The sequence below is a fragment of the Sorex fumeus genome, unplaced genomic scaffold, assembly GCF_029834395.1.
Source record: "Sorex fumeus unplaced genomic scaffold, SorFum_2.1 ptg000009l, whole genome shotgun sequence".
NCBI classification, from domain to species: domain Eukaryota; kingdom Metazoa; phylum Chordata; class Mammalia; order Eulipotyphla; family Soricidae; genus Sorex; species Sorex fumeus.
In genome coordinates, this window is record NW_026606066.1 from 30,714,088 (window position 1) to 30,732,018 (window position 17,931).

At 39.2% G+C, this 17,931-nt stretch overlaps 1 protein-coding gene across 1 annotated transcript in view; it reads right to left on the minus strand.

Annotated features, from left to right (window-relative positions):
- The window catches only part of PDE11A (phosphodiesterase 11A), a 461,319-nt gene that overhangs the window by 55,150 nt on the left and 388,238 nt on the right, over positions 1-17,931 (minus strand). The window contains exons 15-16 of the mRNA XM_056110237.1: positions 14,898-14,998; positions 1,536-1,613 (exon numbers count right to left, since the gene is read on the minus strand). Coding sequence (XP_055966212.1) covers positions 1,536-1,613; positions 14,898-14,998 — 179 coding nt within the window. The remainder of the gene's footprint in view (positions 1-1,535; positions 1,614-14,897; positions 14,999-17,931) is intronic.

Below are 17,931 nucleotides of genomic sequence, written 5' to 3' on the forward strand. Positions count from 1 at the left end.
GTAATACCATTTTTGCTCAGCATTGATGAGGAAGAAACCCTGGTTGTGTATGCTGCTGACAGTAAGGGCACCATCTGTGAGACATGTACACAGTCTCTCCCTGTCTGGAGGACTTTCTTCTGTACTGTTTACTTCCATACCTTAGAGATGTACTTGCTTGCTACAATCTCAGAAATTTCAGTGAGTGCTGTGCGTGTGTGTGTGCATGTGCCTGTGTGTGTGTGTGTGTGTGTAATAAATGAACACCATGGGAGGTGTCCATTCTCAGGCTGGGTCCTGCTTCATATCCTTAGGCAGTGGGATTGGTAGACTCGGCACCTTCCACCATAAACTTGGATAAGGGGGTTGGAAAATGAATAAATAAATGAATACAAGTCATTGTTTAATATTTACAAGTGTTTGGAGTGATGCTTTTGTAACAGAAATATGCTGGAGAAACTTACCTCTTGTTGATAATCAAAGTCAGATAGGTTTTCTTTTATGCTATTTTGCTTTGAGTTGCATGTTTAAAGACTCTTGACTACAGGCTTGCTTTTCAAGCCCATTTTCTCTCTTGAACACATCTTTCTTGCTTGTCTGTTTCTTTGCTTGACTAGTTCCACTCTGGAGAAGCCTATGTTCTTTTTCTTTTTTTGCGATGCTCAGGGGTTACTCCTGGCTCTACACTCAGGAATTACTCCCGGTGGTGCTTGGGGGACCATATGGGATGCTGGGGATTGAACCCGGTCGGACGAGTGCAAGACAAAGGACTACCCACTTCGCTCTGACCCTCTATGTTCTTTCTTGAATGCACACTTCTCCCTTTCTCTCCCCTCACATCTTTCTAAATAAGTTTCAATAAAAACGACCTTGCTTCACACACTGAGAGAGAGAGAGAGAAAGAGAGAGAGAGAGAGAGAGAGAGAGAGAGAGAGAGAGAGAGAGAGAGAGAGAAAGGGAGAGAGAGAGGAGAAAAGAAGAATCTCAATCTTAGTCACACTAAGTGGGGACTTACAATGAAACCTAATCATCTGCAACTGGGTGGTAAAATGTGCGCCATAAAAAAGATGCTTTATTGCTACCCTTTAAAAATTGGGAAGTCTGTGAAGTCTAACGCAGATGCCTTACTTCTACCATTAGAATTATTCCCATTGCTTTCTGTCTATGCCACCTCCTAACCCTAAAGAAAATACAAAAATTAACTCACTACTCCCCTTGGTTCTGTATTACTGTGTTCTCAGGTTCAAATGTCTCTTCTCCCTCCAGTTTGTACCTCACTACCCCTATACTCCCAGGAGAAATAAAGAATTAATTGAAATCTAAACAATTCCAATATCATTGTTTAATTTTGAAGGCAAATTTATGAAGAGGAGGCAAAAATATAGCATACTAGAAGACAAAAGGACATTATCTATTTCCTAAGTATCCAACTAATCTCCTAACATTTTGAATATAAGCTAAGATAGGTAAGCTACTTTTGTGTGCTTAGTACTGTCTGGGAAGATGGCTAAATAGTAAAAGTATGAAGAAACACATACACAAGGGCTCTTTCTTACCGAAAAATATCACGATGGTTTTTGATGTTCCAGTCATATTCACCTTTACTGACAAGTTCAAAGAATTCAGTTCTCCTCCTGTACAAAATAAAATATAGAAAGGGGGGGAAAAGATGCAATGAAATTTCTCAGTCTGTGGGGTGACATAAACACATTTATGAGAAAATATAAGACCACCTGAACCAAGTAACTTAATATTTGAAATTATTAGGCTAAAGCACTATCAAAATAAATCACTTTAAAAAAAAGAATGAGGTTTCCAAAAAAAAGTCACAATCATTTCTGAATGTATTTACAACAGCAGAGATTATCCAGCCATAAAGTAGTAAAAAACAATGTGCTCCTGCATTTGCAACTGCTTGCTGAGAAGCTCTTATGACACTTATTGAAAATCAGAGAAGAGAGTCAAGGACAAATATAAAGTGGGAGCAATACTGGAGTGTTCTTTTGTCATTCAACACAGAACAGAGCTGTAGGCTTATTCGAGATAAACTCTCAGGTAGTAAATTTAGGACAAATTATTTTTTTCTGGGTTAGAAATAGCTGTCACCATTTTAGTGCTGTGCAAACACTTTGGAACCAGAGAAAACTGTTTAAATAATTGCTTGGTTACCAACATGCTGTGCAATTTTAGGAAGTAATGTAAAGCTTCTGAGCCTCAAATTTCTAATCTCTAATTTTGGAATTATATTTTCTGACTCACACAGGTATTCTGAGAATTAAACAAGATGATACATAAAAGCATTTAACAGTGCTCATCTATTACAGATGCTTAATATACACATAGAGATACACATTGTTATATAGATATGAAAAGACAAGAAGAGAACATTCTAATGTGAATATAAGGAAAATTTATTTTATTTCGATGTTTTATTTAATCTAGTTACAAACTTAATTTCTTATTAAGAAAGAGCATAAAGGATGTCAGTATTTTGAATCTTTAAAAATCATTTCCCAAGTTTTCACTGTTTTTGATACTTTCTGATAAAGTATCTTAAAAGATCCTGACATATCATTTCCATACTCATCCCAGACAATACCAATTTTCGAAGACAAAGAAATTTTCTGGGCCTCATGGGTCTGAGAAATGCTGTCTCTGATATAATTATCTTGGTGAGTCACCAAGTCACCAGCCTTATAGTGTTTGGATGACTGTTGTTTTCTGATATACACCAACCTGTTTAATCTTACTTAACCTTAGAATAGCATCATCAGAATATTTTAAGGCATCCTTCTTGGGGAAATACTTGCTATTATCCATCATTTATGGTAGAAGTCTGAGCAGAATCTTAGACACTCAGTGCTGATCCACTATAATTTGGAGGACAAAGATATGATGACACTGGCAAGTTACTGTCCTATTTCTGGTCTGGGGTAATCATCCTAAATCGATCATGTGTTTGTCATTAAATGAGACTCTTTATTACATTTACCTGGAAAGGGGTAGGTCAGGTAGACAAATATATGATTTGCATGCTTATTCAAGAGAGAGAGAGATAGATCCTATTCCTTGATACATCTCAGAGCCATGTCACTGTATGGTATTATTTCTACAACAAACTTAGAACAATCATCTGAGATAGTAATGCATAGTAACATAAGGACTCAGTAACTCTTCTTCTAGCTGTTCAGATTTGGCAATACCTTTTCTTCATATCACTTTACTGTCTTCTTAATTTTCCCACTCTCTTCCCTATGGCAATGGTCATGTCTTTTCACACCACCACTATGAACTGTGAGCCAAGTGGAAATAGGGTGGTGGAATATCCCAGATATATAAAGCACTGGTAGAACTCTACAGGAAAAAAACCCCAACCCTATCAATAAGTGGGGAGAAGAAATGACCAGGAACTTCTTCAAAGAATAAGTACAAATGGCTTGAAAGCATATGAAAAAACACTCTATATCACTACTCATCAGGGAAATGCATATAAAAATAACAATGAAATATTAATCTCATACCACAGAGACTGACATTCATGAAAAAGACAACAACAACCAGTACTGGTCAGGATATAAGGATACAAGGGAGGAATAAATTATTTTTGCAAATATTTACATTATTCATTGCCGGTGGTAACGTTGACTTGTCTAGCCTTTTGGAAAGACAATTATGAATATTCTTCAAAAAACTAGGAATTGAGTTTCCATATGACCCAGCAATTCTACTCCTGGGAATATACTCCAAGGACCCCAAAGCACAAAGCAGAAAAGACGTCTGCACTCCTATGTCCCCTGCAGCACTAAATATGATAGTCAAAATATAGAAATGACTCAAATACTCACAAATAGATGACTGGAAAAAGAAACGATGGTTCATATATATAATGGAATACTACTCAGCCTCAATAAAAGATGAAGTTATGTGATTCGCTATAACCTGGATGGATCTGGAGAGTATCATGTTGAATGAATTCAGTCAGAGGGATAGGAACAGAGACAGAATGATCTCTCGTGTATGTGAGATAAAAAGAAACCTTATAGGGGAATATCAAATACACAATGGCAATAGAAATGAAGAACAGAAGAACTGGTCTTCAGTAGGAAGCTTGGCACTGTGGCAGGGGTAGGGGGAATTAGTTAGGGAACGAACACTAGGACAATGAGGGAGGGGGAAATGTTTATCACAGAGGTAGGCTGGGGGATGGGTGGGAGGGAATCTGTGGACAATGTTGGAGGGTAGTGGGCACTGGTGAAGTGTTTGGTGTTAGAAGAACACATGCCTGAAACTTAATCACAAATATCTTTGAAATTCATGGTGATTCAATAAAAAAGACTGATGTGACATCTTTTAATAAATGGAAAGAAAGAAAAGGTGTGGTAGAGTAGAAAAGGCCCAAGTCCAGGCTCATACTAACCTGGGCTCAACTATGGCTGCTACCATGTGTGCTTCTTGAAAAGCGATTCCATATTTTTGAGCCTCAATTTCCATCTTTAAGGTGATGTGAGTTGTTTGACACTAAGTATCAAACAACTATCAATGCAGTTTGATACTTAATATGGCAATGCCTGAGGTAGAAATAATAACAGTAGTTTTGCTAACAACAACAGCTCACAACTGAACTAACTACATGTAGTTTGAAGAAATCATTTAGCTCTTAAAAATCAAAACAAAAATGCATTTCAATTTTTAAATTCCCTGATAATCTTGGAAAATCAGGATAGATGAAAGTAAATATTTTTTAAGGATGCAAGTAGGACTTTAAAGTGATATATGCAAAATTCATATACTAATTTATTCTGCACAAATGAATATATATTTAAAATGTAGCACGGTAGCATAGTGCTCCTGTTGTTCATCGATTTTGCTCGAGTGGGCCCAGTAATGTCTCCATCGTGAGACTCGTTGTTACTGTGTTTGGCATATTGAATACATCACAGGTAGCTTGCCAGGCTTTGCCGTAGGGGCGAGATACTCTTGGTAGCTTGCCAGGCTCTCCGAGAGGGGCGGAGGAATCGAACCGGGCTCAGCCTCACAGGCTGTGCGCAAGGCAAACGCCCTTCCACTGTGGGGCCACATCTATTGTATTCGGGGCTTACTCCTGGTTCTGTGCTCGGGGACCACTTTTGGCGGGCTTGGTGGAACATATGGTGGAACATAGGAAATCCCTATTGACTACATGCAAGGCAAGCATTCTACCCATTATATACTATCGCTCTGCCCTAAACATGTAAATAATTATATCGTGGACTTAGAGGGTATTTTTATCCCTCATTCAGCCTAGAAGCAAACAGACCCCTGCATACCTCCCCACTACTGCTTCTGCCTCGTTTCTTCCCACCACAAGATGGCAAGTTTTTGTTAGGGACTAGATAGACAGCTAAAGGAGATGCACAGGATGGGTTGCTTATGGGACCTTTCACCCAGAATGATGTCCCTGGTGGTGGAATGCTGCCCTAGTAGTGGTCCTGTAAGTGCTTTACCTCTGCTTCCTCTCCTGGAAGAATCTCCCCTTGAGAAAGTACATTACTAAGATGTTTATCCTGATAAACTAAGGTACTTGGATGTGTGAAAGTTTAGCCTATCTTAGAGATAGATTAAGATAGTTAGGCACTTGATCAAAGAATGTTGTTAATGATAATGATAATGATTACTGGGTCTAAGCAATACATATTGTATGTTCAGGACAATCAGGGCTCTCATATATGAGACTGTTAGGCCCCTGAGCTCAGGCTTTTCCCCTCTTGTTTCTGTCTCTTTCTTTATCATTGAGGCTTCTATGCTTTAGGCCTGTTCACCTGGGGCAGCTGATTTTTAAAGGTGTTATAATTTTAGAGGTGATATAATTTTACTAGGTAAGATATATATGACACTCAAGCATATCTTCAAACTATAAATGATATCCTAGTGTATGCATTTTTGGCAAATCAATGTTGATGAGATCATTCATGATTCAAGGTTATTCCTTTTCACAGTTCTGTGGTGGTGCACACTATGAATCAGTAGAGTCATACAACACGTAAGAACACTTTAGCCAATGGCAGACTGCACAGATGAGGGCGGTCCCAAAAACTTCAACCACCTAGCTCAGGTGTGGTGTAGATGATACCATCTGGTGAGTGTAACTCTCCTTGATGATGAGTATGCAGCAAGAAATTGTTTAGTGGGCATTTTTCAAATGGTATCCACACATTAAGCAGTGTGTGAATATATACCAGTGATTACTTACCCACTTCCTAGACAAAAATTTGATTCTTTTATTTTTTCCTATTATATTCAGTCCTGCTATTAACATCTTTGCATCTGTCTCCTTCTAGATTTGTGCATGAGTTTTCTCTCCTGTTTCCTTTCTTTCTGTTTCTGTTGGTCTACTTCTACATGTAGATTTATATATGTATAATTTATAATATATAATATACACATGGGCTGGAGAGATAGCACAGTGGTAAGGCATTTGCCTTGCAAGCGGCCAACCCGGTCAAGCTTGGTTCAATCCTTCCGCCTCTCTTGGAGAGCCCGGGCAAGCTACTGAGAGTATCTCGCTGCACAGCAGAGACCAGCAAGCTACCTGTGGTGTATTCGATATGCCAAACACAGTAACAAGTCTCACAATGTTACTGGGCCCGCTTGAGCAAATCTATGAACAATGGGAGGACAGTGACAGTGACAGTGACAATATACACATGTATCACTTATGTATGTGTGTATATGTGTGTATACATATATGTATATATAAACTTGCTGGTCAGGGAATAATTATTATTATGTTTCTTTTGAGCTTGCATTTTAATTAAACACTAGCACAGTGGGTAGGGCACTTGCCTTGCACACAGCCAATATAGCCGACCCAAGTTCAATTCCTCCGCCCCTCTTGGAGAGCCCGGCAAACTACCAAGAGTATCTCGCCCACACGGCAGAGCCTGGCAAGCTACCCGTGATGTATTCAATATGCCAAACACAATAACAACAAGTCTCACGAAGGAGACGTTACTGGGCCTGCTCGAGCAAATCGATGAACAACGGGAGGACTGTGACTGACTGTGACTGAGAGGCATTATAAACCTTGAGAAAAATCTACCATGCATCTCTCATTTCACAGACAAGGAAACTCCAGTGAAGGAAGTTATTTTGTCATAGTCCCAGGGAAGTTGTAGGCAGAACTAAGTAAGTTTCAGGTTCCCTGTCTTCTCATTCTGGTCTCTGAGATAGTTGTTGTCAAATGTGTGTAGCATGAATCTGGGCCACCAGATATCCTGGTGTGTCATACCAAGGTATCAAGGTCGAGGAATGAGGCAGGCATGTTATAGGAGTCTTGCCAGTACAAGTCTGATGCTGCTCTGAAGTGGAACTGCAGGTGGCCAAGGCTAAGTTAATGGTTCACTGGCTCCAGTGTATTTCAGATATTTTTCTTAGTAACAATTACTACCAACTAACCATGTGAAATTCACTAAGCTTTTGAGAAATAATTTGCCTACACAAATAGAAAGCTGCGTATGTGTGCATGGATATAGACTATATAAAGTCAACATCATGAACATTTGTGAAACTCACAGAAATAAGAGCACTTAACTGGGACTGCTAAAATGCACAGGTGGAAAGTCACAAAATCCAGACTCCTGTGCCGTGAGGAACTATGTCATTAACTTCTCAGAGAGATCATTGGGAACCTTGGTTTTCAAGGACAATGGCAAATACTGCAGCAAGTGAAAAGTAACTTACTGGAAAATCTCATTTATAATCAGATATGTTTTTATTAGGCTTTTATCTTTCTCTCCTGACACAGGTTCCACTAAAAAAAATAGCAGTCTTTAAAAAAGCATCATTTGAACAGAACTATAAAATTTATCCTCAAAAATAATTCTAGAGATTGGTTACCAGTCACCCATCACCACAATGAAAATCTTTCTGGTTTGGAATTTATTTGCAAGGCACCTTTATTTGTAAAGTTAAAAAATCACCATTCCCAGGTATATTTTAATCGGAGATTAATTTTAGCAAATTTATATATCTATAAGTGCAGATAGGTGCTCATATTCTCTATTTATCTAACTGTTCTGAATCTACTAAAAGCCCATAAATGTTAGGAAGGTTTTACTGCTAAGGTGAAAAATCATCATTGTGATTCTCCCACAATTTCAACTCCAGTCTGATTAATTTAGAAAGCCCATGGAGAGAGCACTGAACACCCAAATGGGTTTATAAAATATAAATTACTGGCTAGTTCTTGGTTCAAAAGGAAGACTGAGACAATGAGGCATGGAGATATAAGCACAGAGAACTTCAGGATGCTATGTGTTCCCCCGATACAAGAGGGGAATATAACACTTCTTTAGAGACTGACATGAAAATTCAATGTCATATATCACTATTTTGAGAAATTGTTACACAAGTCAGTGATTTGGGTTCACATTTCCAAAGTGAGCTACAAAGAATGATGTGAGCATTTGTGGAACTCTCCGTTCTAGAAGGGATATAGAAACACATGGCATGCCCATAGGGGCATAAGAGAGAGTGTTGTGTGACCACAAAGTGTTGGGGATGGATCCTAAATTACAACACAGCATGCTCCACTGCAGTATTCAAGCTAAAGAGATGCCAAACTTCTGATGCCCAGCTTAGTCTGGCTACAAATAGGAAGCCTCTAACTCACCTCACCCGACAAGAGAACAAATAACCGTAGGGTCAGAGGCCTCAGGCATACACATCTCCAAGTTATTGCTGCTCAAGAGTTCTGGGGACTGGTCTCAGTTTCCTCACTGGTACTCTTAAACTGAGAGTTATGTAACCGCAAGGAGAATAGCAAAGTTCCCCAAATCATTCGCCTGAATCTCAGCTTTACTGTTGAAAATGGTGGGCAATTTAGCAACTCCAAAACTTGGTTACTTCCTGCACAGTGTGAGATCAGTAACAGGATCGATTCTAGAACTGGTCTAAACAGTGAATGGGATAAAGCAGGGCCAGGGTTGTGGCTTAAGGGGTAAGCTACATATCTTACATGTGGGAGGCTCTGGGTTCGATCCCTGTCACTGGATGACCCCTGGATGTCCCATCATCACAAAAATAATAGGAATAACATTTATATAAAGCTCCTCAGTAAGCATTTGAGAAACAGTTGTTCTTTTTTGGGGGGGACTCTCAAATAGTGCTCAGGGTTCATCCCTGCAGTATTTGGCCTGGTCTAACAGTGTTGGGTCGAGCAGTTCTGGGGTCCACCAGGGCCATCCTGGTGGTGCTCAGGGGACCATTTAGTGCTGGGAATCAGACCTGGAACCTCTGCATGCCAGATATGTGCTCTAACTCTTTCAGCCATCTTCACAGTCAACTTCTGAACACTGAACACATGTGATCTGGGATCTTTCTCACTGCCCACCTCTAGAAGCAGTATTTTTCATGATGCAAACTTCATTTGCTTTTTTGCTTAAATCTTCTCTTTTCCTCCGTCCTCCCTCCCTCCCTCCCTCCCTCCCTCCCGCCCTCCTTCCCTCCCTTCTTCCCTTCCTTCCTTCACACCTGGGAGTGCTCAGGGCTTACTACTGGATCTGCACTCAAGGATCACTCCTTGCAAATTGGTGTATCATTTGGAATTTTGGGGATAGAACTTGGGTTGTTCATATGCAAGGCAAGCATCCTACCTCCCAGCTCTTAAATTTTAATTATTTATTTTTCAAATTTTATCTTCTCTGACCACTATCAAAATCCCAGGGAGATTGGTGAGAGTTATGGGCTATCCTCAAAGAAAAGAGAGATGAAGTAAGTGACTCTCTCAAAGTCACATTTCTGGTTACGGATAGGGTAAATCTAATTCCTGCTTGGGATGCTGAAATGACTATTTAATTATCAGTCTTATTCACTGCAGGGAATCAGAAATAGGTACAGAAATCAATTTCAGAAACTCCCTCAGCAGAAACTGGAAACAGTTTTCAGTGAGTTGGAAAATCAGATTGAAGAATTAATCCCCAGACTTAGGATGTGAACTCCAAATGTCCCATCAGGTTTTTCCTTTTGCTTTTCAAACTTGTAAATGTTGTGATCACCTGTCATTTGTAGCAAAAAATCCTAAAGCAATGGAAGTGAAAGTTACATGTTTTTGTGCTGAGTTTTAAAGGGATTCTACAGTACTTTTCTGCTTTGAGGGTCTGACATTATAACAACAACAAAAAAAATATTGCCTCTAGGATTGAGTCCAAATCCTTCTCCCAAGGGACTGACCTACTCTTTGTCCTTTTCAGAGTGACTTTCCCCAGCCTCCAGAAGAAACAAATGTTAATCTCAACTATAAGAGGGCTTTTGATTGAGTCAGGAATGCAGATGCTTATCCAGAATTGTAAAAAGCAGTGGCAAGGAGCTACCTCCGTTCCAGTCGGCCCACCTTTCAAAAGCTATGACTACCTTTACCAGAACCAGAGATCTTGTCTTGAAATTTTAATTTTTGTTTTGGGACAACACCTTGCTCTGCCCAAGGCTTACTCCTGGCTCTGCACACTGCTTAATTTGTCATGGTGCTGCTCTGAGTCTAGGTACAGAATGGGGGAGCCTCTGGGAGTCAGGCGTACAGGCCCTGGAAGTGAGTGGGATGAACACCCAGGGAAGAATCTAGGTTGAGGAAGACTAGATAACGCTGGATGATTCTGCAGTCTTCTCATAGAGTTCCTGCAGGATCTAGTCTGGTGAGCACAGTGGTGACATATTAGAGAACATGTCCTTGTCATAGTTTTGCTATCCCCAGGTTCACTGTCCCATTCCTCAGTACCTATTTCTGATGTCATTTCTAAAATTAAAGTGCTTGCAGGTAAACCCCGTCTCAGACTCTGTTCTGGGAGAGAGTACAAGGAACTCAAGATGATTTCCATATTCAGCAGATTTATATTCACTCTGAAGGTCAATATTGCATAAAATGCAAATGACCACTATCCTTGACTCTCCCCTTATAGAGATGGAATACAGTGACTGTGAGAAAAGCCCCACAGAGGGGAAGTATTCCAGGTTAGCTACAATTTAGTTAGGTGTGCCAAGTCACACTGGGTAATTTTTCAGTTCATCTATAAAATAAAGAAAATGAATTGGGTTAGATTGAGTCCTTTCTAACCTCCTTTCCAGATACACAATTGTATATTTTGTGCAATTGTATGTTTTATAATTGCATCTGGGTGACAGTTGTGGCAGCTGCTTTCCCCCTCATTAACCCTAGGGATAGTTTTAGCTAAAAATATGGCATCACTTTAATGCAACTTTAGACAGGCAAGTGAATCAGCCTCCCGAAGGTCTAGATTAGAGAATGAGCAGCTATTCAGAACCTCAAAATACAATAACGCTGACAAAAAGAGAACAAGCCAGCCTTTTTGGGAGTCAGCAAACATTAGCAGGGGCTGCAGCATTAAGATAAGAACAGAGTAATGAGAAAACGAGTTGCAACTAACTTCCTGGATTGCATTCCACTGGTCACTCTGTGATTCTTCACTTCCCTAACAGGGCTTGATAAATGGACTCCAACTGTGGAGATTTGTTTTCCCCTTTAGAAGTTACTTAGAAACTTGTCTTGAAAAAAGGCTGCTCCTTTGAGAAAATAATACCAAATCCTGCAAGGGTCAGAGGCATAAAATAAAAACATTCAAGGGATACAGGCTTCTCCAAAGTCCAAATCCATATGCATCAATTTAGAAGGTACAAGACCATAAGCATTAAGTCAAACACAAGGGCCACAGGACCTGCAGAGTGAACTGGTAAGAAGGCAAATGAAATTGTAGAGATTGCAATTTATAAGATACAACACAACATTGATAAGGTATATAATATACTCATAAGAAAGATAGTATTGGTTTTGTTGCTTGCATTTTATACAAGAAGAGGCTTAGAAAGGTCGATACTTTGATGACATACATCTAGGTAGTAGCAGAGTTTGGGATTTAAAATTTTTCAAATACATTTTTAAAATTAATTAAAATTTACAAATAGCTTCATAGCTAACAGATCAAATACTTCTAAAAGCACAAAATGAAACAACACACTATATTTTCTATATCGCTGCCTTTTGTTCTTTGTAATTTTAAATGCTTTCCTTTGATTTTTCATTGAGGCCACTGCATTCTTAATTTCCAAAATCTCTCTCTTCTCCTGTGTTTGCTCCTATTGTTTATCAGACCATCCTATTCTTGTTTTATGAGCACATTATCTTAGATTCCTAAGGATTATTAACAATAGTTTTTCAGGGGACAGGGGCGTGGTGGTTTTCTTACTCTTTCTGCTTTCACTTGAGTTCCCTATTTTTATGCTTATTTTCGCCTCTTTGTTTCATATGGGAAATTTCTAGAAAATGTTCTGTGATTTTTGGCCCCTATGTATAATGGAAAGGCATTAAAAGACTGAGGAGAAACTGTGTGTCTTATACACACTGCATGGAACATATTTATACTAAAAATATTCATTGTCTGAATTTAAAATCTCACTGGACTTATATTTCTACTTACTAAACCTGACAGTCCTGGCTATGTGGCTTATAGACTCCTATCTTCTGGGTGTCTCAGTTCTGGGCTGTGCCTTTCAAACCAGAGATCCGTTCCATTTCACCCCATGTTCTCATGCCTTCCTATCCCTGCAATGTTTCCTCCCTACCCCACATCCCCTTGGGAACCACTTTCTCCAGTGCTCAGCCTGGATTGGGAGAAGATGGGGTTTGGGGGAGGGTTCAGGAGACACCAGAAGTCAAACCCGATGTCTGGCCCAGGTGTACTCTGAAACCCCCAGGTAACATCTGGAAGTGCTAGGAGACGCCATAGCTACATGCAGTGGTGCATGATAGACAGATGCTGGAAGTGAAACTTAGGGCCTTGTTCATGACAAACATGCTTTCCCATTTATGCTATCTCCTGGGCCCTGAGCTCTGCATCTTATTTGCATTCTGTTCTCCATTTAGGATCCTTTCTTTCATTTCTCCCAAGAATAAACTTTTGTCCTTCTCCATGACTGCTGGAAAGGGAATTAGCTGGCTACAGTGGTGGAGGACTTCGTGAACTCAAAGTGTCTTATAAACTGACTTTTTAAAGTAAACATTTTACCAACAGCTTTGAGTGTTACATCCACTTTTCAAAGGCACCCTTTATCTGTAAGCTCAAAATGACTTTCTTCGGGGGAAACAGGCTTGCTCCTGTAGTTGTTCTCCCTGTTGATCTTTCTCTCACATTTATTCCACTCAGTGGTTACTATTTGTCAGTCAATTTCTCATGGTCCACAAAGGTAGTAACATCCACATCCCTTCCTGGTTGTGGCCCATTCCTATTCTCTTTGTAGATTCATGCTCCCTGCCTCTTGCCCCATAAAATCAATTTGGTGCTATTTCAGGAGGGAAAAAAACATAGATGTACTTGGGACCAATTTACCAAGGTTAACTAGAATGTCAGAATTAGATTTAAGCCCACACCAGTATAATTCTAACACCTTCACTATCCACGCAATAACTGAAGCAGAATCCAGCAATAAATACTTGTGGTACAGATATCAGTTGTCTCTCTTTCCTATACTCCTTAATAACAAACCCCCAATATTCCTTAGTAACAAAATTCCAAATTTGCAGAGCATGCAGCTACCAAGAATACAGAATTTCTTTTGTAATGTTCCTTCAATCTGTATATGGTCACATAATTAAATTCTCACCAATGAAATATAAGTAGAAGTGTTTTATGGAACTTTCAGAAAACTCTCATGAAAAATAGCTTGTTATGACCTCTGCCCCTTCTTTTCTTGTCTCTCCTTCTTTTGCTGCTGGAATGTTAGCGCAATGGCTGAAGCATGAGCAGTAGTCTTGGATGAAAGTAGAAACCACATGAAGGTGACAGCACAGAGTCGTGGACTCTGAGACTAGGATAGCAGCACAGTCTAGAAACTCCAGGTGGCTTTTCTTCAGATTTCTCTTATGTGACATAGAACTGAGCTACTTAGCACTAACCTATTTTGTTTGGTTTGTACAGATGAATCTAATTCCAATGGATGCAATGCCAAAGTGCAATAAATTCCATAGATTTCCTAGAAAAGGTGGTTGAATAGATGTACCTTTTAAAAATTCTACACAAAAACAGTAATTTGTAAAGATCTATGAACATCTACGTTCATTTCAGCAGTGGCGTATAATAGCCAGAATCTCAAAAAAGTCAAGAGTCCAACAATAGATGAGTGGATAAAGAAATAGTGTTGATATATGTACTTTGTGGCATAGTACTTGATTATGAAAAGAGATAAACTTTAGCATGTGGCTACAACATGAACAGAATTATAAGGTGACTTGTTAACTGAAATAAGTCAAAGGGAGAAAGACATATACCAGATGATCTCACTCATATGTGGATTATAAAGAAACAAAGCAAAGGTACAGTGTCCCATGAAAACAAACTCTTAGACTCTGGTAACAAAGGGTATGAGCATTGAAGAGAGGAGGGAGGGTTGATTGGGAAGGGACCTAAAAACAGTCAGTGATGGAGGGTTTTGGCATTTAGGTGGTGCCGTAAGATTGTAAGACTAAAGTGTAAATTCGTACATGATTAAAATTGTCATCTTAAGAAGAAGAGGAGGAGGAATTTAATAATAACTATTAGTGACTATGAAGGAAAAGAACTGGCCATGCAACTTTTTTGTTGTCAATTTCTAAAATGAAAATACCCCTCACTTTATTAGCCTTTGTTCCAAACAAGACTCAAGAAACTAAAGAAAGATATGAATCTTTTGATTATAACCCTGATTCTCTGTCTTACAGACACCACCTAAATAAGGTTCACTTCAATGAGGAAAAAATAACAACACCAAGTTTAGCTCATTTACATATTGATATCAGTGCTAGAATAATAAGAAACCTCCCATATGGATCTGAAATTTAATTACAAGACAGAACTTTAGGTAACCATTTGTCAAATGGATCTCTTGCCAATACCTACTCAAAGTACAGCGTGAGATCTGTTGCCAATATTGACTGCTTCAAAAGCTGCATAAGGTCACTATATTCCTTGGAGGACAGATTAGCAAAGATGTTGTGACCCTGTAATGAGAAAGTAAAAGTCACAAAAGACAACATGAGAGCTGAAGTTGACAATGACATGCTTTTTCCTGTATTTGAAAAGAGGACTATCAAAGTAATAAAATATTTTTTAACTCAATGAAAAGTTTTTCACATACCAAGAGTTTCCCTGGTATACATAAGAATTTTGTACACATACCAATAGATTCCCTGGTACACATAAGCCAGAGAAGACAATATCTTTTTAGGGAGACTACCAAGAATCACTTTATTATGTTGAGTCTTGAAGACAGAAAACTCTGAGAAACGTTTGAACTTGTGTTCCTTTGGATATATTCATGTCAGTAATTCCATTTGACTGTTTCCTATGAAAGCACTGGGTGTAGAAGTAGACAAAACACTTTTAGATTTTTGTAAATTCTAAAATAATCACTCTTTTTTATTCATAGAAACTTGCAATAACATTTTGGAAGGACTTTTTTTTAGCAACATACGGCTTCAAGAACAGATAAAAATCATTAGACAAGTGGTTCTCAACTTGGGATAATTTTAATAATGGGTACTTGTAGAAATGTTTAGAGATGCTTTTTAAGTTTTCACACTGATGAGGGTTGATAATGGTATCTATTGGGAAGAGGTCATGAATGCTGGTGAATCCTTGACATGAAGTTCCATGCAAAGACTAATTCGGCCTAAAGTCACAGCTGGGGAAACTAAGAAATCCTGTTAAATTGTGAGGTTATAAGGAAGTATAATGATGAAGTGTGGTGGATTAAATTCAATACTTTGAATAATTATGTGTAGCAAGAAGATGTAAGATGTTTTATTTGACATGTTTATTGACAGAGTTCTTAAACCTTTAAAATGACTCTTTCCTAAAAAAATTTTCAAGTACACCTCTACTTCCATACCTTTGAAAAACAGTTATTTCAATCAAAATTTGTTTTAACTACCCCAGGCAACTCCCCAATGTTGTCAGTCAAAGAAAAAACCTGTAAAGTGATGGACAAGTCCCTTAATAAGCTTTATAAGTTAAGATTTCTCCTTTTTCAGGGTTTCTTAGCATAAAGCACACACTCAATACAAATAGCCCTAGAACTGGAGCAGTTTTTGGCTTATTTGGGGAGGAATAAGATGCATAAGACAATGGGTAATAAATGCCTGAGAATAACCTATTCTTCAGTGCGAGGTAATAAATTCTTCTAGGGTCCTAGAATATCAATTAGTAAATTATTTCTTTTCAGACATCAGATGATAATCTGCTCTCTGGAGTTCATTTATCTCATTGAGTGAGCCCACCACCCCTTAAAATATTAGAGTATATTGGTTCCACCTGGGATCAGGTCCAATATTAATAATAATTTTCAAATGAACTCTTTCAGATCCTTAACTCGGCCATTAGGAAGAAGACAAATAACCAGAGGAACACCACACTGTTATTCTGCCCGGATGCCTCAATATGAGTCTTTCCCTGAGATTCTCTCACCTGGGTCTGGATAAAGGGGATTGGAAGTTAAGGACAAACAATCACCTGGATTTCAACCATGCACTCAGCCTCTCCTAGCAGTGAAATGTAGCAAATCACAGTGGACATTAGTGAGAAGACAAGAAGAAAGTTGATCTCAACTTGAGGTTCTTGCTTATTTTGTGAGTGCATTTGACTACGTCAAAAGGACGTATAACTACTAACAGAATTTACAACTCACTGAGTAACAAAACTTGTCAGATCAACTTTTATATTTAAAAAGTTGATTTAAAATCAGTATATTATTTAAGTGCGTATCAGCCATGAGGAGTTGGTGACTGAAATACACCTGTTTCCCTGAAATGCTGCTTCTACTCTTTTTGTGAGGGGGAATTCTGTGTGGTCTTCATGAAGAAACTCAATACAGAGGTGGGGAGGTATATCTAGGATGACTTCTGATGGGCCTTTCAAGGTCTCTGCACCTCCACACCCTCTGGCAAGTGAGCGACTAGGACACTTGTTTTCTGTCTTTCAAATGGGCAGGACAAGAGGGGTTTGGGGGTAGTACAAGGCGGGTGGGGGGTCTGCCTGCATCCCCATGCTTCAGTCTGTAGCTCCATAATGACTATTCTTTACTCTTAGAGAGCCCTAAGTGAAGGAGGGCTCATGTGTTTGTATGAAGACGCATTCTAAGCTAATGGGGTTTGTTTCCCTTAGGAAATAAACAAATGGTCTTCTGAGAAAACATTGACATTCTTGTTTATAGTTCCTTAATACATATGTGGAAGTTTTTGGGGTCAGAAGGGTAAGCCTGTGGTATCACCACCACAGAACCAAGAGCCTGAAGTCAGTTGCTCTTACCTCTGCTTCTCCATCCATAGTAAAACATAGCTTATTCATGGAAAATTCCAGAGCCACAGATTCTGGTAAGGATGCTTTCCGCGAGAGTGACTGAGAGCCTAACCCAGGATGCTTCGTGCTCCCAGCTGAGAACGTGCTTCCCACTGTGCTTGCCCTTCCCCTCCACTCTCAGGTTCTGGGGCACTGGTTCTCTCATGTGGGGTCAAGAAAGGCGTTCAGGATATTGCAAAAGACATACTTTCGCAAAATAAGCTGGAGGAAAAAAAAAACACCCTCTCTATTTAATGATGCTATTCCAGCAAAGCAGGCCCTTAATGATGATAATAATAATAATTAATGGCACAGCTAGAGAACTAACAAATAATAGGGAACAGATGATTCCTTTCTGGCCTCACAAAAAGCTCTGGTTGCCTGCGGAAAATTAAACAGAGCCCTTCCTGGTCATTTCAAACTCAGATGCCTGAGTCAGTTAGGGGAGAGGGTTTTTTCTTTTTACTCCGTGGAGAGCAAAAGTACGAAAATCCAAATATTTTCAACTGCTGCATTGCCACAGGAAGCAAAATCAGCCAGATGGTCTTAGCCCTGGGTCTTAAATTTAATTGTAGTTCTCACTTTCAAACTGGTCCCA